The sequence below is a fragment of the Passer montanus genome, unplaced genomic scaffold (assembly GCF_014805655.1).
Source record: "Passer montanus isolate IOZ18808 unplaced genomic scaffold, ASM1480565v1 scaffold33, whole genome shotgun sequence".
In the NCBI taxonomy this organism is placed as follows: domain Eukaryota; kingdom Metazoa; phylum Chordata; class Aves; order Passeriformes; family Passeridae; genus Passer; species Passer montanus.
This window is the reverse complement of record NW_024368041.1, coordinates 4,126,499-4,146,664: the sequence shown is the minus strand read 5'-3', so window position 1 is coordinate 4,146,664 and position 20,166 is coordinate 4,126,499. Positions and strand designations below refer to the sequence as shown.

The following is a 20,166-nucleotide window of genomic DNA, read 5'->3' as shown; positions in this document are numbered from 1 at the left end:
ATATCTGTCATTCACATCAACCAAAATGGAACTGCATTTGACACAAAAGCTGCAAAAATTGTGTTTACTTTTTGGCCCAATTGAGAGATCATTAACTTCTGAATTTCCATTTCATACATAAAAAGGTATTTATTATGTATTGCAAGTGTCTCCATAGCCTGGCTGCAAATGTTTTTGTAGAGCAGTATCCAGAATGAAAAGAGAATTCAAGGATAATAGTTGCCATCAGTGACTCTGCATTCCTATGAAAAAAAATTCTTTTTTAAAATTTTCCTTCCTACATAGTACCCTTGTCTCCTAACCAGATACTGCACTATTGTCCATGTTTGTACATAGACTTCAGGCCATTAAGCACTAACAGAAAAATTGCAGATATATTTGAATATTCAAGCAATATAGCAATGCTATTACAGGTATTAGAAAATCCTACAAACATGAAATATTTCCAGTAGCAGATTGAAAGAAATCCCTATGAGAAACTGTTATTTTCAAAACATACTCAATTCAACATGTGCAGACTCTAAAAAGTAACCTGAGAATGGGTTTTCATTGTTTGGGCTCCTTCTTTAGAAACACTAAAGAAGGAGCCCTATGACTGCAAAAGGTGTATGACCCAGTGTTCAGTGCTCTTAGTAAAATGAAGATTACCTGGGATATTTACCACTATAAATGCATTTTAAAAGATACTTTTAGTACAGCATTAGAAAAAGAACCTTTTCTTTTCATTAGGCTAATGAATGGAGTAGCAGGGGAGAAAAAAAGTTACTAAAAACCCAAATAACAAACTGAAAAAGAAACATACAGTCTGATAATGGGACACCATCTCCACAGTAAACAAAAACCATATGCTATTCATAATAAGTGTATCACCATTTTCAAAGTCCAGGTTATGTTTTGAATGACATAGATTTATTTCATAAACACTAAAAAAACTTTCCTAAACAAGATGTATTACCTTGTATGTAAAGGTGATAGAATGTTCAGGAAAAACACCTTCAAACTAATACTCTGGCTACAAATAATCTCACTATCATTCCAAGCAGATGAAGGAGGGAAAAAGTAGGACTGTAAATGTTTCATGAACTCTTTTTATCCAAAATCAGAATATGCACATAAAAAAGCTTAGCATTTCACAGTAGCTAGATACACTTTGCAGGCTGCACACATGCCTGCCTTTTGCTAAAAAAATCAATAGCTCATCTACAATAGCACAGAAATTATCTGTCAGGATAGGATTATTAAATGTTTTAGGTGATTGAAATTTAGCTGAGATAAAGAGAAAACTGTTCAGTGGGTATGTACAGCATGGACCTTTGAAATCCATGTTTGCTTTAGAACTAAATATTGAAGAAGCTTAGACAAAGACCAGGCTTAAAAATATTATTACCATATCTTTTATAGGCAATTTACATGCCTTCATTTTTCTGCTATAACTAAATAAAAAGGTTTTACCTTCCCAGAGAGAAAAGAAATCTGGTCCAAAAGCAGTGTAGATGTCTCCTTGGTATTCTTTCTTGACAGGCTCCTGAACAGAACAGTTTAAGGAACCTCATGTCCACAAAGAACTATGCACCTCTATTTTAGAAATCAGGTTACCATCATATTTGAAAGAAGCACTGCAGGCATCTAACTTTTGATACTACAGTATCACAAAACATTTAAAGCTCACCTTTATAGGTAAAGTGATACACTTGAAAATGCTATATGACAAAATATTCCACTGACATCTCTATTATAGGCTGACAGAAACAGATATTTATATATTCAAAATCATAGCAGGCTTATACATCCTAAAGTATTATTGGTACATACACCAAGACTAGAACCAAAAGCACACACTTTTAAAAACCAATAGTAATATATATTGAGATCTCTGCAGCACACACACTCAAGACAGAACTCCTCTGCTAATGCTTGCCACAGATTTTGCTGCTGCACAATAAGAACATGGTTTGTAAACAAATGTTCCTATATTGTGAAGCATGCTACATTGATTCACTAGAAAGGCTTGAGCCTTTTTTTTAAACTTACAAAGAATAAACATTTCTCTATTTTTTCCCCACAAAGAGAATGCACATCAACAGACAAATTATATGTACAATAGTATCAACAACACATGCTTACTGCTAATGTAACTTAAATTTCAAAATTAAAAAATCCCATTGTGAAGAATCACTATGACTATTTTGGCAGGCTAGAATGGGATGAGCCCTTGCCTGTCCTCATCTGTTGCTTGCATGGGTAGATGGTGATCTTTTTCTTTCTGCTATAGACAATTATCAGTAGTAGTTTAGATCCTTAAAAAAGGATACAGCTCAAACTCCAGATCTGATATAAAAATGGAAGGTAGATCAGAGAGCACCACCATCTGTAAAAATTCCAGTGCAGGACCATAGTAATGAAAAACCTGAAAAGAGATCAAATCAAAGCCTATATATATAACACTACATATGATGTTGTATCACCACAAGTTTCTCAAGTGTTTTACTGGAGGTATTAGCCTTGCAGATAACATCTGAAAGAGGTATAAAGGAATACAAAAACATTTTGCAACATCATACTAAATTATATAAAAAAGGAAGGTATTTAATTTTTTAAAATAAATCTGACTTTGTAGAATGTCAACAATGTGCATCAAATGAGTTCTAACTCTTACCCAAAATAAAATATGATCTACCAGGAAGAGAAAAAATGCACATGTTTTAACCATGAAAATAACAAACTTCAAACCAATACCAATTTTCATAATGCTCATTTTTGTTTTCATCAACACATATGATTCTGGAGCTCCCATCAATTATCTACTTCCAGCAAAAAACATGAAACATCAAGAATGTAAAAAAAAAAACCAAACCCAAACTTTTAAAATTAAGTAGGGTTTCTGGAGCTCCCATCAATTATCTACTTCCAGCAAAAAACATGAAACATCAAGAATGTAAAAAAAAAAACCAAAAACCCAAACTTTTAAAATTAAGTAGGGCTAGATAAACACAGAATTCATAATTTAACTCTTTTGAGTATTAAACTGAACAAAGTCTCAATTTCTACTTGAAAAAAATCTGGTGTACAGGTGTACAAAAGAAGTATGCCTCAATTTTATCCAATAATTACTTTTCTACTTAACTTTCAGTTCTGACTAATATTTCCCCAATTACTAATTTTCCCCAGAAAGTAAAACAGATGAATTCTAAAACTCGAAGAAAGATCAAGAATAATACTTGCTTCTGGCAAAGTATCAGTATTCCTCAATTGGCATTCTTTTTTAGCAGCAAGGCAGGAATTTAAATTTGCAGTCCTGAATGTCTTGGCTGAAGTGCTCTTTATGCAAAATTCTGGAAAATCGACTCCCGATGCGAACTGGAAAAAAAAAAAAAAGATGATAAATGTGTCAAAAAGAGATAAAAATTATTTCTCTTCAGACAGTTAGATATGTTATTTTTAACAATTAATATTATTTTTATCAAATCTAAGAAAAAGTCTATACTTAGATAACCAACTATTAAATACAAAAACATAATACTGAAAATGTAAACAATGTCACAAAGGTGAAAGGTTTATATCAAATATCAAAGGTTTTGCAGAAACATTAGACATATGCTTGCAACAATGACTTACATGACAATGATTTGTGATAGATACAAAACAACCTAATTTTTAACAGTAAGTTTTAAAAGAATTTTCAGAGGGGAGCATCTGAATTTCTGAAGTTCAGACATTGATGCACTGGTCTCATTTATTATTTCACCCTACCACCCACCCAGACACACTGCACATCACCTTTGAATTACATAGTTGAACACAAATGTGGTTTAAAGCATAAAATGCAGTGCATAATAAATGCTTTAAATGAGGTATATAGATGCTTAAAAAATAAGCATTACAATAATAAAATAAAAGTTATTTTACCTTTCTTTCCCATATCTGAATCTTTCCTCTCCAGAGTTCATTTAAGTCAATAATATTCATTATATCATCTGAAGATACAAAGTCTGCTGACAGATAGTCTGCAATCTTTTGCCAGCTGCTGTAAAAATATCAAAGAATTAATCTTAGTGAATTTAGTATTACAAATCAACATGCAGTGCAGTTTGACTGAACTTATCTATGACCTCTTAGTATGGAACAATCTTGAGTATGTCAAGACAGACAATAAAGCTTTATAAAAGCTCTACATTCCACAAAGTAAAAAATATAGAATTGCTCGTTCAGGGCCTGTACAGGAAGTTGTTCATATGCTCCATAAAAGTGACAGCAAATAACTTTGACATCCAGTAAGACTGGCAATGGCAAGCTGCAAGCACAGCATAGTAATGTTGGGGGCTAGAAGCTGCAGCAAAGCCTGGCAGCCTTCAGTGGGGCTACCACTGCTCTGTCCAGATGGTTTGTAGCTAACCCTCTAAATGGAGATATGACTGCAGCACAAGCATAATCCAAATTCAACAAGAGAGAACAGCCAGTAGCTGTGGGTTCTGCTGGCACTCTGTCTTCCAAGGGAAATCAGCACCATCAACAGAACAGGAAGAATAAGTGAAATAACTTTCATCAGAGATCATCTAAACCCAAATAATCTTACTTTACATAAAAGGCAGCAGAAAAATTTATTCAGTCAAAAGCTGGTTCCACAGGATCATATCAATGAGCACTGAGATCAAGTGATCATGGAAGTCACTGAGTAACTTTCTTGTCCTTCACATACCTCAGGAATTACTGTATAGTAGGTATATTGCTTATTCTATTCAAGGACTGAACATTCACCTTTTTAAACAGTTTTATGAATTTAGGATTAAGTTTAAAAATGTATTCTATGAAGCAAATTTCAATCTTTTGGGCGTGGAGGGGAAGGAAAGTGGAGACTTTGCCAAATTGTTCAGTATCCACACAATCATTTACTTAACAGGATAAAATCCCCAAATCACTGTGGTTTATATGGTGACATATATCATGGCCTTTACATGTCAATTAGAGGAGGACAGTAAGTAAATTACTGCAATTAATTTCAACTTGAATTAATAGTCACAGTAACTCTTCATACTAAAAGAATCTTGAGCAACATACAGGAAGTAATAGTGTGTTTATACTTCTTTTTCAAAAGGGAAAATGAGACACTCTACTTTTCCTCCCTGAAAAGTAATACAAAGGGTAATATAAAATTTAAAGTAAAACCAACAGTACTATGGATTCACTTAAAAAAAACCCCTGGAATACTACAATCAATATACAAGTTACCTCATAGCATAATACAACATGAAAACATTGTATGCACACTGAACCTATGGAAAGGGGAGAGAAAATATTTTACTCTTTGCTCCCACAGAAAACAAGAAGTGTAAAGGACTGACTTTTTGCCTGCTTCTCTGGTTAGGACATGCATTTACAATAAATCAGGATGACTGATTCCTCCCCTCATACAAAACAGACTACTAATTTATGTATTTTCAAAGTACACATGTAAAGTACCCAACAAGCTGGTTTTATTTCAACCCACTGATCTATTCTAACACAAAGCAGAAGTGACCTTGTTTTGGCCCTGAAATCAATGCCATACCCTTTAGCATCACTTGCAGCAATAGTGATCTGGGCAGAGTGCCACTCCCTCAGGTGTTTCAGGGCACCAATAGCAGGCAAGCAGTCCTTTAACTTGGGTCCATCACATTCACCAGCCTGCAGGATTACATCAACCATTGCTCTGCCTGTAAAACAGTTGTGTATGACTCAAATATCATGATTCAGTAAATTTTTTCAGTCATTTAAAGATAGAATAGTATTGGTTATCACTGATTGCACTAAACCAGCAAAAAGATCAAGTAATTTCAGGATTTAAAACATTTTTCCCACATTTTAGCTTATCACTTACTGCTCCTCTTAGAGGAACTCAGCATATTTCACCATTCCCTCAGTGACAGTGAAAGGTTCTGTCCCTTTCTCCTCTCTCACTCAGCACTGACAGATGAGATTTGTCTCCTGTATAACTAAGCTATGTCCTTTTCCTACTTTTAACACTCTGAGCTGCTATTTTTCATTCTTCTTGAGTCCCTTTGTTATCCCAAATCAACTTCTACAACATTATACAATCCTAACATGCAAAGTGGTATGTATCTCCAGTTTACAAAATCCCAATCCAACAGTTGTGATATATTTTCCTCCTCATCTTCTTGGCTCACAAGCAAGCAGCTGTCAAATCAGATGTAAGCCTGATATCAACATCTTCCCCTTTGTTGTAAGAAATTTCTTACAACTCTGTGTTGAGTTTTGTATTGCTTACTGTCTATGATCACTTTGGTGCCATTTCAGATGGATAAATTTATTATATAAATAGCTATTTTAAACTCTACTGAACTACAGCCTGCCAAAGAAACAAGCAGCAAACTATTCCTCAAGCTGATCTGCAATGCCAAACATGCTCAAGTTCCTAAACTACCTCCAAGAGCTACATTAAATTAGTACAGCTACCAATCTAACATTCTCTGAACTTTTCCACTCACTATGCTTTTACCAAATGAGTTTTTAGATCAGTAACTAACAAGATAAACGAGATTGGTTTTTAAAGACAGATTACCTGGGGCAGGCAATTTATCAGCTAATTGATGCAGACTTTCAGCAGCTTCATCATAGATACTAAAAATGAAGAACAACATGTTTGGAACCAAAATATAAACACAGTCATTTAGAAACAAAAAGTTACAATTAATGAATGGTACCTGATGTATCTTACATCTTTAAAACTCTGCACAAACATACTTAGGCTATGAGAAATCATCTCCTCTTTTAGTAAGACAGAAGTAGGCCTAATGACATCAAAATAATCTGAAGTAAAACTGGAAGTAGGATTCAAAAAGAATTAGCAAGACATTTTTGTATATATAATGCTGGCTGTTAGGAAACTGTTCAGTTATCCTATAAAAACAATCTGTTAACAATTAAAGCTATGCTAAACTAAATAAAAGTATTTTCAGTACTAACAGGGGATTGTTCATAGTTAACTCTTGCTTTGGTATTAACTCTCACTTGTTAAACTTTCTTGATCCCTTTGGGTCATCACTAATAGATGTCAGATCATTGTTCTTTAAATAAAAATAATGCACATACTCAGTCAGAGACAGTGATTCCTGACTGTTGTCATCTTCCTCAAAACTTTGTGTGGTTCCCAGGTTCTCGTCAATGCTTGCTTGGTAAGAATCTTCATTTTTTTGTGTGTCAGCATTGATTTCCTCCCAGTCAGAACTGCAGAACTAATTAAAAAAAAAAGACTTAAATAAGCAAAAAGAGTTTTGAACATCACACCTTTAGCTTGTTCTACAGTCAGGCAGATGATTGAGGAACTTATACTCTAAAAGAGTTTGTCTTACCTGATAATAACCACAAATGACATGACTTGCAAAATACCATTTCTTGGCACCTGGAATACCAGCCACTGAGCAAGCTGCAAAGAGATAAAACAATTATTTAATTAATCAATTCACTACAACCTATTCTTCCTATTATCATAAACATCTCTGTTAAAAGATTCTCTAAGTCATTTAATGTGCAACAATTACTTGAGATCTGTTTTCCTTTGGCACCACAATTAAGCTCTAAACATATTAAAGTGTAGGTAAGTGTTTTGGTAAGTGTCTATTACTGACCCTCTGACTGTTAGTAGGCAAGAAAACATTTGACCTCTTCTCTGTTCTGGGTAATATTGCTTTCTCTTTGCATGATCTGTATCAGACCTGAACTAAACAACACCCTTCATAAATATGATTTAGAGTTCACAAAATGAGAAGCTCTATCAACACATCTATGTAATAAAAAGCACAGAAGTTGAAAAGAGCTTAACATTCCCATCTCCATGAATTTTAAGAGCTTATTGTGGTTTACTCACATAAATCCCAATTATATGACATCTGTGACAAGATGGATGAGCTTATAACAGTAGATAACCTAACCAAGTAAAGAACTAGGAAAGCATTTTTTAATTAAAAACCCCAAAACAACAAAACACAAACATACAGCCCCTAAAAGTACTAAATCAGACCTTAAGACATCTATTCTAAGGTGAAAATGATTTAATATTTATGGATTAAGGTAATTAAAATACCATGCTTCCCACTGACTTGAGAATCAAGCCATTTCCTACTCTTCCTTGCTCAACTGGACTGAAGTTTGTCAACTCTTCAAAACCCTTTCCCTTCATTTCTCATAACCAATCAATCTAATCATCTCCTGATACCTTAGCTGCTGAAATGATGTCAGGTTCTCCACAGAAACAGGCCCACACCACAGCAAGTGGGTTTAATTAAATTTCTGACTTGTTTCCCCTAACAGAACATGCAAAGGCCAATTCCTCAATAGCATTTGCCCTACCTCACTGTGCATTGCCATATTTACCTGGGAAAGTGCTCACATCTGCATTTATAGATGCATTACAACTTTCTTTCAGGAACTGATACACGTCTGCAGCAGTCCCAGCTGGAAAAAGAAAAAAAAATCTCAAAACAAAATTATGAATTATGGAAGTTAAATCTTAATTTCTTGCAAATGCAGTATAAAGTTCAGTGTAATATTAGAAAGTGAATTTAGGGGAGAAGGGGGGTGGTTGGGTTTTTTTACAGAACTATCACCTGCAGATATGCAGTTTAAAAATTTTCCTAAATTCTCCTTTAAGTCACGCTCAGTAACGCATTACGGAGTTACATGGCATCAGCACAATAAAACAGGACCACCCCCCCTGAAGTTTCTGCAGGTTAGAGGCACCAAAGACTCTCAGCCTGAAAGCAAAGGGAAGGTCCCGCGCAGCCGCCCGGGCCCCGCCCTCGCAGGGCAGCGCTTCCGCTTCCCGCGGCCCCCGTCCCGCCTCCCGCGGCCCCGGCGCGGCGCTCCCCGCGCTCCCCGCGGCATGGCGAGTTACAGCCGCGCCGCCCAGGTGAGCGCGGCTCCCCCGCGGGGCCTTCGCTGCCTCCGGGACAGCGCCCGGGGCCCTGAGGGGGCGGGCGGGCACCGAGGCTCCGCAGGCCCGCAGTGAGCGCCCCGGGGCTGCCCCCGGTGTCCGGCCTGAGGTGCCGCTGCCGGGAAGCGCCGTGTGGGACACGGCTGGGGACAGGGACACCCGCGGCCCAGGCTGTGTGCCCTCTGAAAGCTGCGTGAGGGGGAGCTGTGCCCTTCAGCGGAGGGAAGGAGACCTTGGGCGTTAAATATCTCATGTAGCCATAGTGGAAGCTTGCAGCAGGATTCCCACATTTTTGAGCAAAGCCCTCAGGGCCGGTAACCTGTCAGTGGTGTTACCCTTGTACATGGCACTGCGGTGGGTGTATCGCCGTGCTCCCTCCGTTTAAAGGTTATTTGAAGGGGGTGGCGCTGCATATCAATATTCCTTCTAGTATTTTTTGAATAAAAAAGAAGTGTTGATTTAATTGAGGAAGATAGATTGCAGTAGTATGAGCTTTCCCTGTGATAAGTACTGACCCTCTTTCTTTTCAGCAATGGGCTACTTTTGGTAGAGCCTGGTACCTCCTCGATGCGAAGATGCAGCCCCCAGGAAAAATAGCAGCTGCCACTGTAATCAGACTCGAAGGCAAACATAAACCTATTTATCATGCACTAAGTGAGTATTGCAGTGGGTGAAAGCATATTTGCTTTTCTTCAACATGCATGTTTCTTCTAATTTCAGTTTTAACATCAAGCCTGATATAAAAGATTATATTTCTCAATTGTTTATAAATTACAAATTAGTTGGTTTTCATTTTCATATTTTTCAATTATACCCCTCCACAACCTAATGTTGTTTCTTTGCCAGTGCATATGAAGTATGTTATGAATTTGTAACTCATTTTGAGTAACTGGATTACAGTAGGTTCTTCTTTAATTTTTTAAAAAATCTCAGGACATGTTTTGTTGATCTTAAATGTAAAGATTTAGTTCACAGTGCACATAAAGAGACATGTGAGTGCTTCCTTTCAGTAGGTGCCCAGGGCCACAGTCTTGGAGTTCTTCATTCTGAATAAGGTGCCAAGCAGTCTTGTTTTCATGAGGCAGTGGGCACAAACTGAAACACAGGATAATCTTAATATCAGATAAGATCTTTTTTACTGTGAGAGTAATGGGAAGTTATTGCCCAAGAGGTGGTGAAGTCTCCATCTGTGGAGATTTTCAGAAGCTGGTCCTGCTTTGAGCACTGGGTTTAGATGACATGACCTTCAAAGGCCCCTTCCTGCCTCACACGTTCTGTGATGAGGCTGGGACCTGTCCTTGAATGGGTGACAGTCACTGTTGAAAGGTATCTTGTTTAAAAAAAAACCATCATTTTGTTTTTCTGCAAATTAGAGATTCAGCTATAAAAATGCATCTGTAATCCTGTTCATTACCTGTAATGCTGTAGTGCCTGTCTCATGGGGATAAGCATTTTGTAAATAATATAAAGTTTATCTTTCACATCACTGGTACAATGTTTCCTGTAGTACCCATGCAAAACTTTCCACAGACATTACTGAAACATAATGGAAGCCTTGAAGTTGGCTCATACACGTTGAAGTATACGTAGTAAAATTATACTCGATCTATTTCACAGTAGGAGGTAGGATTTGCAATGTTGTCAAGACCTTTGAATGTCAGAGTTCTGCTGTTGCAAATTTTGTTGTATCCACAAGATGTCACTGGAGACTTAAGGCTGTCTTGACAAATAAAGCAGTGCTGAGAGGAAAATGGTTTGGTTACCCTGTGTGAAAGAACTTTGATTCTTTTTTGTCTGGGTCTTGGGAAGCATTTCAAGGATATCTTCATTTTATTTAAAATGTTCTCTAAATCAGTGCTAATTGCTTTACACATGTTGACACCAATTGGTTGGTTGCTGCTACTGAGACATTTGGGAGAGCAAAGTATGCAGGAACTTTCTCCTATTTATGTGATATTTTTGAGTTAATAGAGGTTCTGTTAGCACTTTATTACTACAGAAGCCTTATTAAACCAACCCTCTTTCTGGCAGGTGTTGGTAATAGATAATAAACCTTGCACTTAAAGAACTTCTGATGTTAAAGTTGCTGGTATAACTCGAAACATGTATATGCTGTAACATTTGCTTCTGTTGGATAGATGAAAATGTGCAGTTTTTCCCAACAGAGCTGTTGGGGGTGGTGTTTTTAGGGCTTTTTCCCACTGCCATTTCTCTCAGTGCAATATTTTTGTTTTATATACTTAGCCTTAGTACTTTTATACACTTAGAGTGTAACTACTTAATTTTTCCCACTGCCATTTCTCTCAGTGCAATATTTTTGTTTTATATACTCAGCCTGAGAGTGTAACTACTTACTAGAAGTATTTTACTTACCCAAAATGTTCAGTCCTTCAGTAAATGCAGGTACTGTTTTTATGAGAAAGTAAATTAAAATATATTTAGGATGATTTGGAACTAACCTTTTTTTCGTGGGTTTTTTGGGGTTTTTTTTTTTTGTTTGTCTGTTTTTAATATGCAGCACAATATGTTCAATAGAATAGAAATTTGCCTGTAAGCCAGATTTCCAAATCTTAGCTGAATATTTGCACTGGTTTAGTCATCTGGCCTGATGGTATTTTACCTGCTTACCTGCCTTCTAACCTGGTAGTACTAAAAATAGTCATTAAGGTTAGTATTTAAGTGCTTATTGGGATGGTGTGACTCAGAAAGCTGAGATCTTTAAATTTTGGATTTATGGAAGGTGTATTTATATGCTACTATGTATGTATTGCACACATAATAGTTTTTACTTGGATTGATTCCCTCAATGATTTTCTTTAATATCTTCCACTTCTACCTTGCAGATGACTGTGGAGATCATGTTGTCATCATAAATACAAGACATATTGCCTTCTCTGGTAACAAATGGGAACAGAAAGTATATTCTTCACATACTGGGTAAGCTTTAAAGTAAATAAAGCTTGTGGTAATGAGCTTGTGGTAAATTTTTTTCTTAAATATTTTCTTAATAATTGAAGACTTTTTCAGCATATTGCTTTAGAAGGGAATTCCTCCTTTAACTTTTAGGATTTGGGTTTGGTTTTTTTTGTTTATTTGCATGTGTTATGATGTTTAAAATAGTATAAACCTTTTTCCTCCTTCCTTTTTTTTTCTTTTTTTCTTAAATATTTTCTTAATAATTGAAGACTTTTTCAGCATATTGCTTTAGAAGGGAATTCCTCCTTTAACTTTTAGGATTTGGGGTTTTTTTGTTTATTTGCATGTGTTTTGATGTTTAAAATAGTGTAAACCTTTTTCCTCCTTCCTTTTTCTTTTCTTTCTTCTTGTTTGTTTTTTTTTTTATACCCATTGTATGTTGCTAGGGCAATAATTTAACTCAGAAGTAGTCAGAACAATTGAATGAGTTAACAGATTTGGTGAGTGAGGTTGTGTCTTGTGTTAACCTCTGGACCCAATGATCTGGACTGTTCTGTTCACTGTGTAATAGAAGATATTTCTATTGGCACTCCACATCATATATATATATACATATATACATATATATACACACATATAGGTATAGTCACCAACTTTAGTTACTTTCTCCTGCCGCTCTCAAGGTGTACTGATGATGTACATTGTTATACACAGTAGTCTAAAATATATTATTTTGGCAGACATAACTTGTTTACAATGGAAAGTGCAATAATCAACTACAGACAGGGTGTCCATGATCAGTTCAGTGCTCCTATTTTATGCAGTGATACTGATTCATAATAATCTCTGAGTGTCACAATGTATCCAATTGAGAGATGAATAAATCACACTGAGAAAGCTAATTTTGTAGTGCTAATGGTGCAATCCTGAAATTGCTGAATTGCTGAGAAATTCTTGTTCAGAGATGATGGAAATTTTGTGCTTTTTTTTGTCTCCATCTCCCCTATGACCTAAAATTTTATCTAAAAATTTAACATATATGTACCTAAGTTGGTTTTGAATAAGTAAAAAGAACTGTACATTTAAAACTAATACTTAAGTCCATGAAGATCAGTGGATATGTCTTCATGATGCTGGGCTTGTTTCATTTCACTTAGGCTGATTCCTAATAATGTAATTCAGTCAAAATGAAATGCAGCATTACCTGACTTCCATGTAATTTCTTACTCCATGCTATCATTCATTTAAAGCTTATGTAGAGATCTGATTTAGTGCAGCTTCAACATGTCATATAGCCTTTAGAAAGATGGAACCATTGCAGTAAAATTAAAATTTTATTGCTGTAGATATGCCAAGTCTTGCTAAGATTTATTTAGAGTAGCAAGAAAATAATAAATACAGTTCAAAATGGATTTCTCTTATGTCAGCCCCAGACTGGTTGTGAATCTTGATCATCTGGAAATACTTCAGAGTTCTGCATATCTTATTTCTGTTGTATTCTGTAGCTGTTATGATATATTTAATAAGCAGTTTTAAAAACATATGCTTGTGAAGTACAAGGTTTGTCATAGTCAAGTGAATAAATAAGGAAGCACAACAGGTGTTGAAATTAGATAGTTGACAAGATAAATAAAATACAGGTTTTGGACTCGTGAGAACGACTTCCTTTTTTAAGGACCTCTAATACCATTACACCATTGCTCAAGATGTAGTGATACATTTGTTAGCATCATGCTTGAGCACGCAGAATTAAGCTTGTATGTTTTGTTTTTCTAGTTATCCTGGTGGTTTCAAGCAAGTGACAGCAACTCAGCTCCATTTAAAGGATCCAACTGCTGTAAGTGTTTTTCCCTTCCTCACTTTCATTTGTGAATCTAGTGAGTTTCCAGTTAATTAGTTCCCCTAAACAAATAGGATCAATTACCTGCATATCTAAAGTTAAATTAAAAATATTCTATTAGTGGTTCGTAGAAGCTTGGCTTGTGACACCATTTTTAAAAATGTTTTCAGGGTTAGATTGTAAGTTGTGTATTTTTGTTACACTTCCATGCTGTGCAAGGGAGCAAATCAAACTTGTTTGCTTCACTAATTTTTCACTTATTTACTTCCTTTTAGTTTCAGGGGTCTGACCTTTCTCATGAGTGAGCTGCCTCCAGTTTGAGTGAGCTAAGCTGTATTTGAGCTTTATGACCCTTCTGCTTTTTTAAGAGTCAGCAAGAATAATGCTAATCTTAAAAAAGTTAGGAAGCACATATGCCTCTTTTTCCCAGTGCAATTCAATGGTAGGTTTTAAGTGATGATAGTTTTTTAATCTTTTCTGAAATACTGTGTGTTCATGGTCTGTGAAAGAAATGGAAATGTTGATTATGTTGAACATAAGCCTATTTACTGTCTGTGTTAGATTATTGTGTATTCTGAAATGCAGTGTTCATGTATTTGTACTGATTTAAAAAATAGGGAGCCAGATATGAACATTTTGACTTACACATTTATGAAGTAACTTCTACTAGAGGTTTGAGTGGACAGCATTGAAGGACTGAATTCTCTGCTAATGTTTCAGAGCATGATATAAGACCCACAGAGATTAATAGACATTTATGTTTGGTTTTGACTTTGACATGCTTTTGTTTGGGTCACTTTATATAAACATTATTAAAGTGTTTTTCCCTTTACCTAGAGAAATCTTGTCTGCTGTAAAATTCGTGGGTTTTATCAATTATTTGAAATTCCTGGTTTGTCCCAAATCTGCCTAATACAAGTGCAAGTACTCAGTGAAAAAGTAGTCCACCATGTGAATTTGCTTGGTTTCTGTTTTTACTGTCACAACATCTTTAAATAGAATTAAACTAAATCCTACATTTCCATATAATGTTCTGTCTAGAAATTTTCAAAACAAATGCTTTTGCAAACAGCTTCTAAGATAGCTGCAATTCCTTTGGGAATTACTGCTAGTTCCATGTCTAAAATGGTTCTTCAGTTTATTTCATTTGATCTTCAGGCAGATGCTGAGCACTGGGAGGCAGTGTGACACAACTTGTTAGAGCATGAGACTTGGATGATCTCTAAATTACCTTCTGGCATTAGTTCTGAAATACCTCTTTTATTGCCAGACTCATAGATGAATTTCTCTGCAAACAGAAGAGGATTAAATACATTGCCAAAAACCAAAGCATGTTGGACAAAGGCTCAGCAAATGGTGATGTGGCTCAAGTCTTGGTCTAATTTAGCAGCAGACACTTTTTTTAACACAATGGTGGAAAATCTTCAGCAATTAACTCTGTCATTCTATTGAAGAAGAAGCATTCAGTTGCCTCTCATAAAAATATCTCAGACGTGTTTTTGTCATAATTAGTAGTGGTGGGTGGTAATTTGGCAAGATACATTGTGTATGTGTAGCTGTAATGGGTTTTGATGGCTAGAAACATCTGTTTACTAGTTGAATTGTATTGGTGTGAAATGCATCGGGATACAACAAAAATGGAAATTATGGTGATGCTTTATTGGCAGGTTTTATTTTTAGAACTAGCTTTTAAAACCTGAAAAAGTAGTACTGTAAAGAGAACAGTATCAGCCTAAGTAACATACACATCTTCAAATCATCATCTGAATGACACATAGGTATTATGGAGCCTTTTTTAACCACTTTATTTCACTTCCTTTCTCTTTCAATCACATAAGTGATTAAAACATTAAGTGACTTCACATTCAGTTCCTGTGAAGCCAGTGGAATTAGGAAGATTGTAGGAAGCAGGCTGTGTCTTCCTGTGGCATCCGAATCTCCATTCCGTAAAGTGTTACTGTCATCCTGGAGGCTGCTGCTGTTTCTCTGCTCTTGGACTTACTGCCTCCTGCTAATGCATCCTGGTAGTATTCATGAGGATGAGTCATCATTGCTTTTGGAAATAGTGCTGTTACAGAAATTAAGGCAGTAAATTAATGGAAGAGACTACTTCCAAGGAAAAGGATGTTGTAAACTTCCATGGTGCTACATGGAGATTTTGCAATGGATTTGACTATTTTCAGTTTGTATAAGACTTCCTGAGTGTGTGTGTATATAGTAGGACTGCAGGAATGCTTAGCACTGTTATTTACTTATATCTCAATTCAAACATGCAAATCCCCAAGATAAATATTTTTCTGTTAGTTTTGTTTCTAGTATACAGAGTGTTTTAGGAGAACCTGCTTCACAGCTAATGGCTAGTTAAAAAGATTGTAATGACTAATTTGATGCAAAATGCTATAGTTTATGCTTACATGGGAGGCTGAGAGCCATAAGTATAGTTGCCAAAATTTAGACAGTGTTACTGTAGTGTCCTCCCTGATCATCTGCAGCTCCTTCCTAAGGTGCCACCAATGTTAAGTGATATTCTCACTTCATGGGGGCTGACCCCATTTTATCCATCTTACTAGTTCTGGAGCTTTACGTTCCTTGCAGGTGGTTGTTAGTGCTTCAGAGGGTTTGTGCTGAATTTGAATTTACTTGTGCCTTTTTTCTAAGGGCCATAGGATGATTCTGATTGAAGAGAACCTGAGGAAATCTCTAGTCCAACTTCCTACTCAAAGTAGTGTCAACTATTAGGTCAGATAAAGCTGCTGGGGATTTATCCTGACAGATCTTGAAAACTTGTATGACAGCTGTTTGTTGAGAACAACAACAAGAGAAGTCCATGGCTTCTCTTCTTTGTTGAAAGGAATAAAAAACCTCACCTGTCCAATCGTATGTGTCTGATCTCTGCTGTATGATTTTCTACCTGAGATTAGAAAAACACTACTTTTTTTCCCCATTGCTAAGTATCTTTCATGTTAATATGGGGTAGTGAATGCAGAAAGAAATCTGCATAGTTGATGTTTCATGTAGAACTTAAAATTCCCTGTTCATTTTGCCAAGGTTTTCAGCACTTTAGAAAAATGTGCGTTGATGCAAGGGTGAAAATTAGTGTGTTAACAAAAAGATAGTAAAAGTACATAGTCCAGCACATTTTTACCTTTATGTACTGGTGTGTTCACTTCGGAGACATGAGGAGGGGAGTGTCTCTGAATCTGCCTAAAATTTCTAGTGTTTTCAGTTGTCTGCTCTTCTTCAAAATAGCAGAGAATAGAACTCATCTAATGAAGTTGGCTAGGCCACTTTAAGAAGTGCTATTGAAGAAAAAAAAACAGCTTGTTCACATTTCCCTGACTTAGATTACATGTAAATTCTTGGACCACCCATAAGCAAAACTATTAAATGTGTTCTTTAGGTGCACCATGAAACTGTTGCTGTAGTTCAAAACAGCCACTCTGTTCTTCAGGTTAATATAATACTAATATTCTGTATGGCAGCAATAATCTCTTAGGATGTAAGTGGGCAGGCAGCATGAGTTTCCATTAGAGGTTGCTAAAAAAAAAAAATCTGATTGAACAGTTTGGTGTGTTTTCTTTGCCAGGACAGTCTTTTGAAAATAAAGGAAATGGGTAAAACTTTGGATTTGAGGTGTAGGTGTTTGGAATGCATAGAGGTTTGGGATTTTCTTGACTTTTTTAAATAATACTTGCAGAAGTTTTATTTAGCTGGAAAACTGCTGATTGGCATGAGACCAGCACTTTCATAATTATACTTCTAGGTACTTGATACAGAAAGACTAAAAGATGTAGTTTTAAGTCTTGGATTTGAGAGGGAGCAAAGATTGCTTGAAAAAAATTCCTGGAAAAATCTTATGACTTTTCATTTAAATGCCTGCAAAATAATGTTGTCAGACCTAATCTGCAGAAGTAGATAGGAATCCTGTGAGGACAAAGTTTTCAATCAATTTTTCTTTTATTTGTGATTTGAAAGGTAGGCAAAACTCAGCTTAATTTTTTTTTTCTGTCTGCATCAGAAACTTGACCCCAGAAAAGAAAAAGAAGAAATTACATTTGGTTAAGACCAAATGCTCAGTGAGAGGATTGACCTTTGCAGCATTCAGAGGTTGTATTGCCTGTGACAGGAATAATGGGCAATAATTTTTCAGAATGAATGTTACCTGCTAGGGAAGATTATTAAGTGAAGCAGGGCAGCTCAGTGGAAGTGTGCTGGGAGGGAGCCTCCAGGGGTGTCCAGGTTTTGGTTTGTTCAGCTGCTGGCACTGATGTGAAGGGGTTTAAAATGTTCTAATTCTCCTTTTGAATGTCCTTTAGCAACTGCTTGCACGTATAGACTTGCCATTATATCAGCCTAATAAGGGTCTTTTGAAGAAAAGCTCAGACAGAAAGCACAGTTAAATCTTGCTGTTGCTGTTTGAGAACCTGTTTTCTTTGCATTAGTAAGGGATAGTTGATAGAATAATATGTACATGCTAGAAGTCAGTTGCTGAAACACTAGAAGTTGTAGCATTTTCTTCTGTTACAAGGGAGTAATGTTTTTTAATTAAGTAGAACAAAACTTCAAAGACTGGATTAGTGGGCACACAAGTAAGTTTTGCATGGGGAGGAGAACATGCTAGCTTAAAACATATTATCCTGAAACCTCTAGGTGACCTGAGTAAGTCTTGGAGCTGACTTGGTCATTCTCTTTGTAGTACGCAAAAATAAATGCTTGTATCAAAAAGTCTTAATCCATTCCTTATTTTTGAGTCAAGTTAATCATTTAAAGAAAACATTTAACTAACACATTTTTGTTAAGTGGAAAGCAGCAGTAGAAAGCCAAATGGCATGCATGTGCGTGGAAGTTTAATTTGTCTGTGACCATATGATTCTTATGGCAGTATTGAGTACATTCACTCTTACTTATAAAAGTTGTACTACTTGTACCACTGTCAGAGGTAGAAAGCTTTTTGTGTTGTATTTTATAATGTGTGGGTGAAAAGAGCAATATTGTATACACAACTGAATAGCAGTAGAAGGAAGATGTGATATCAAACTGTACCTCCAAGTAACTGCTGTATCTCTTGAAATTCTTCTGGGGTTATTTTGGTATGCCTTGTAATTAATCACTTTGTTTTCTCTGGAGCACTGTGTCCTTCCCATGTTCTAGAGTTGCTTCCTGTTGATTATTGGACTTAATTCAGCTGTTAGAGGAGACTTTCTTCTGGAAATTCAGCCAATTATTTTGTGCTTCTCAGTACTAGGAGTGGTATTGCTCTGTTGATTTCCATCTTTAAAGTATGTTTTATCTGGCAAAGAATCTTTCTCAGAACTTGTCTCCATCAGACATAGTCTACAAGTTGCACATGAGCCAAAGCTTGTCACAAAAATTGAAATGTTTAGGACTCACAGTGTTTCAAATAAATGTATTTTAATTTATTTGTACTCATAAAATGTATTAAAGTGTTGTAAGGCACTGAAAGTGCAAGAGTTTTAATAGAGCTGCCTAGATTCCTTTCCTTCTAATTAGCCCTTTAAATTGGAAACTAAAAGAATAATGTCATATAACTGGGTTATTAAGAGCATATCTATGCTGTAAGTGTATAAATTAGTTAAGTTGAAGTAAAGATATTGCAAGATTCAAGATGACAATTGCAATTAGAGCCAATGGGAACTTTGTAATTACAAAAAAAAAAAAAAAAAGACTGGGGCAAACAGCGTCCCAGTAGTGTAAAAATCCCCAAATACTAACACTGGGGTGGCTGTGTACTTCTGATGGTGGATGTCTTTACCTGATGGAGAAAGTGTCATGGTCTTTAGGAGTAAGTATTTATGAGGATATGGAATTTTACACGTTGCCAGTACTAAAGATAAAGTAGTGGGGGAGGAGGCAGTGAGAGTCCATGAATAACTGAATAAACTGTTCAGCTGTGCTAACCAGGTTCAAAATGAGATGCAGTGAGACCTGTGGGTGGGTAGACCTCTCTGCCAGTCTGAGATTCCACAGAAATCACTAGCTTTTTAAACTTTCATATAAAATTAAACTCTTGCTATTTTAATAGCTCAAAGTAAGCATAATGACATAGAAAGCAGTAAGGTTTGTCTTTTATTAGAAGTGTATTCCAAGCATGTAAAAAAGGGGTTTTATTGTTAATTCCTGAAAGAAACAATATGTTCTGAAGTGTGTTTTCAGGGAATATTGAATCTGAGTTTGGATTTTGTGTGAGTTCAGTAGCAGATTTGCAATTCCTTATTTTTTTTATTTAGGGTTAGTCTATTTTTAGTAAAACTTGAGTATGTTCAGGTAACAGAAAAGGCCTTACTTACTTAACACCTTGCAAGTATTGTTGATTGAATCTGCCTTTTCTGTGACACAACCTTTCTCAAGGTGCAAAAGCAATCTGTACAACTTCACTTAAGCCTGTGCTTTACTGATTTTTTGACTTGACACCACAGCAGTGAGAGTGGAGTTGTGGCTGTAGGCAGAATTTTGGGCAAGAAGT

General features: G+C 36.0%; 2 protein-coding genes across 2 annotated transcripts in view; one reads left to right on the top strand and one right to left on the bottom strand.

Annotated features, from left to right (window-relative positions):
- The window catches only part of LOC120505152 (MDM2 binding protein), a 31,334-nt gene extending 22,457 nt beyond the window's left edge, over positions 1-8,877 (bottom strand). The window contains exons 1-10 of the mRNA XM_039715406.1: positions 8,748-8,877; positions 8,368-8,448; positions 7,347-7,420; positions 7,087-7,229; positions 6,557-6,615; positions 5,546-5,690; positions 3,907-4,021; positions 3,223-3,357; positions 2,313-2,407; positions 1,453-1,525 (exon numbers count right to left, since the gene is read on the bottom strand). Of these exons, the coding sequence (XP_039571340.1) occupies positions 1,453-1,525; positions 2,313-2,407; positions 3,223-3,357; positions 3,907-4,021; positions 5,546-5,690; positions 6,557-6,615; positions 7,087-7,229; positions 7,347-7,420; positions 8,368-8,448; positions 8,748-8,877 (1,050 nt within the window). The remainder of the gene's footprint in view (positions 1-1,452; positions 1,526-2,312; positions 2,408-3,222; positions 3,358-3,906; positions 4,022-5,545; positions 5,691-6,556; positions 6,616-7,086; positions 7,230-7,346; positions 7,421-8,367; positions 8,449-8,747) is intronic.
- MRPL13 (mitochondrial ribosomal protein L13) overlaps positions 8,792-20,166 on the top strand; it is a 29,040-nt gene continuing 17,665 nt past the window's right edge. Inside the window, exons 1-4 of the mRNA XM_039715385.1 lie at positions 8,792-8,902; positions 9,457-9,580; positions 11,770-11,863; positions 13,619-13,679. Coding sequence (XP_039571319.1) covers positions 8,876-8,902; positions 9,457-9,580; positions 11,770-11,863; positions 13,619-13,679 — 306 coding nt within the window. The 5' untranslated portion in view covers positions 8,792-8,875. The remainder of the gene's footprint in view (positions 8,903-9,456; positions 9,581-11,769; positions 11,864-13,618; positions 13,680-20,166) is intronic.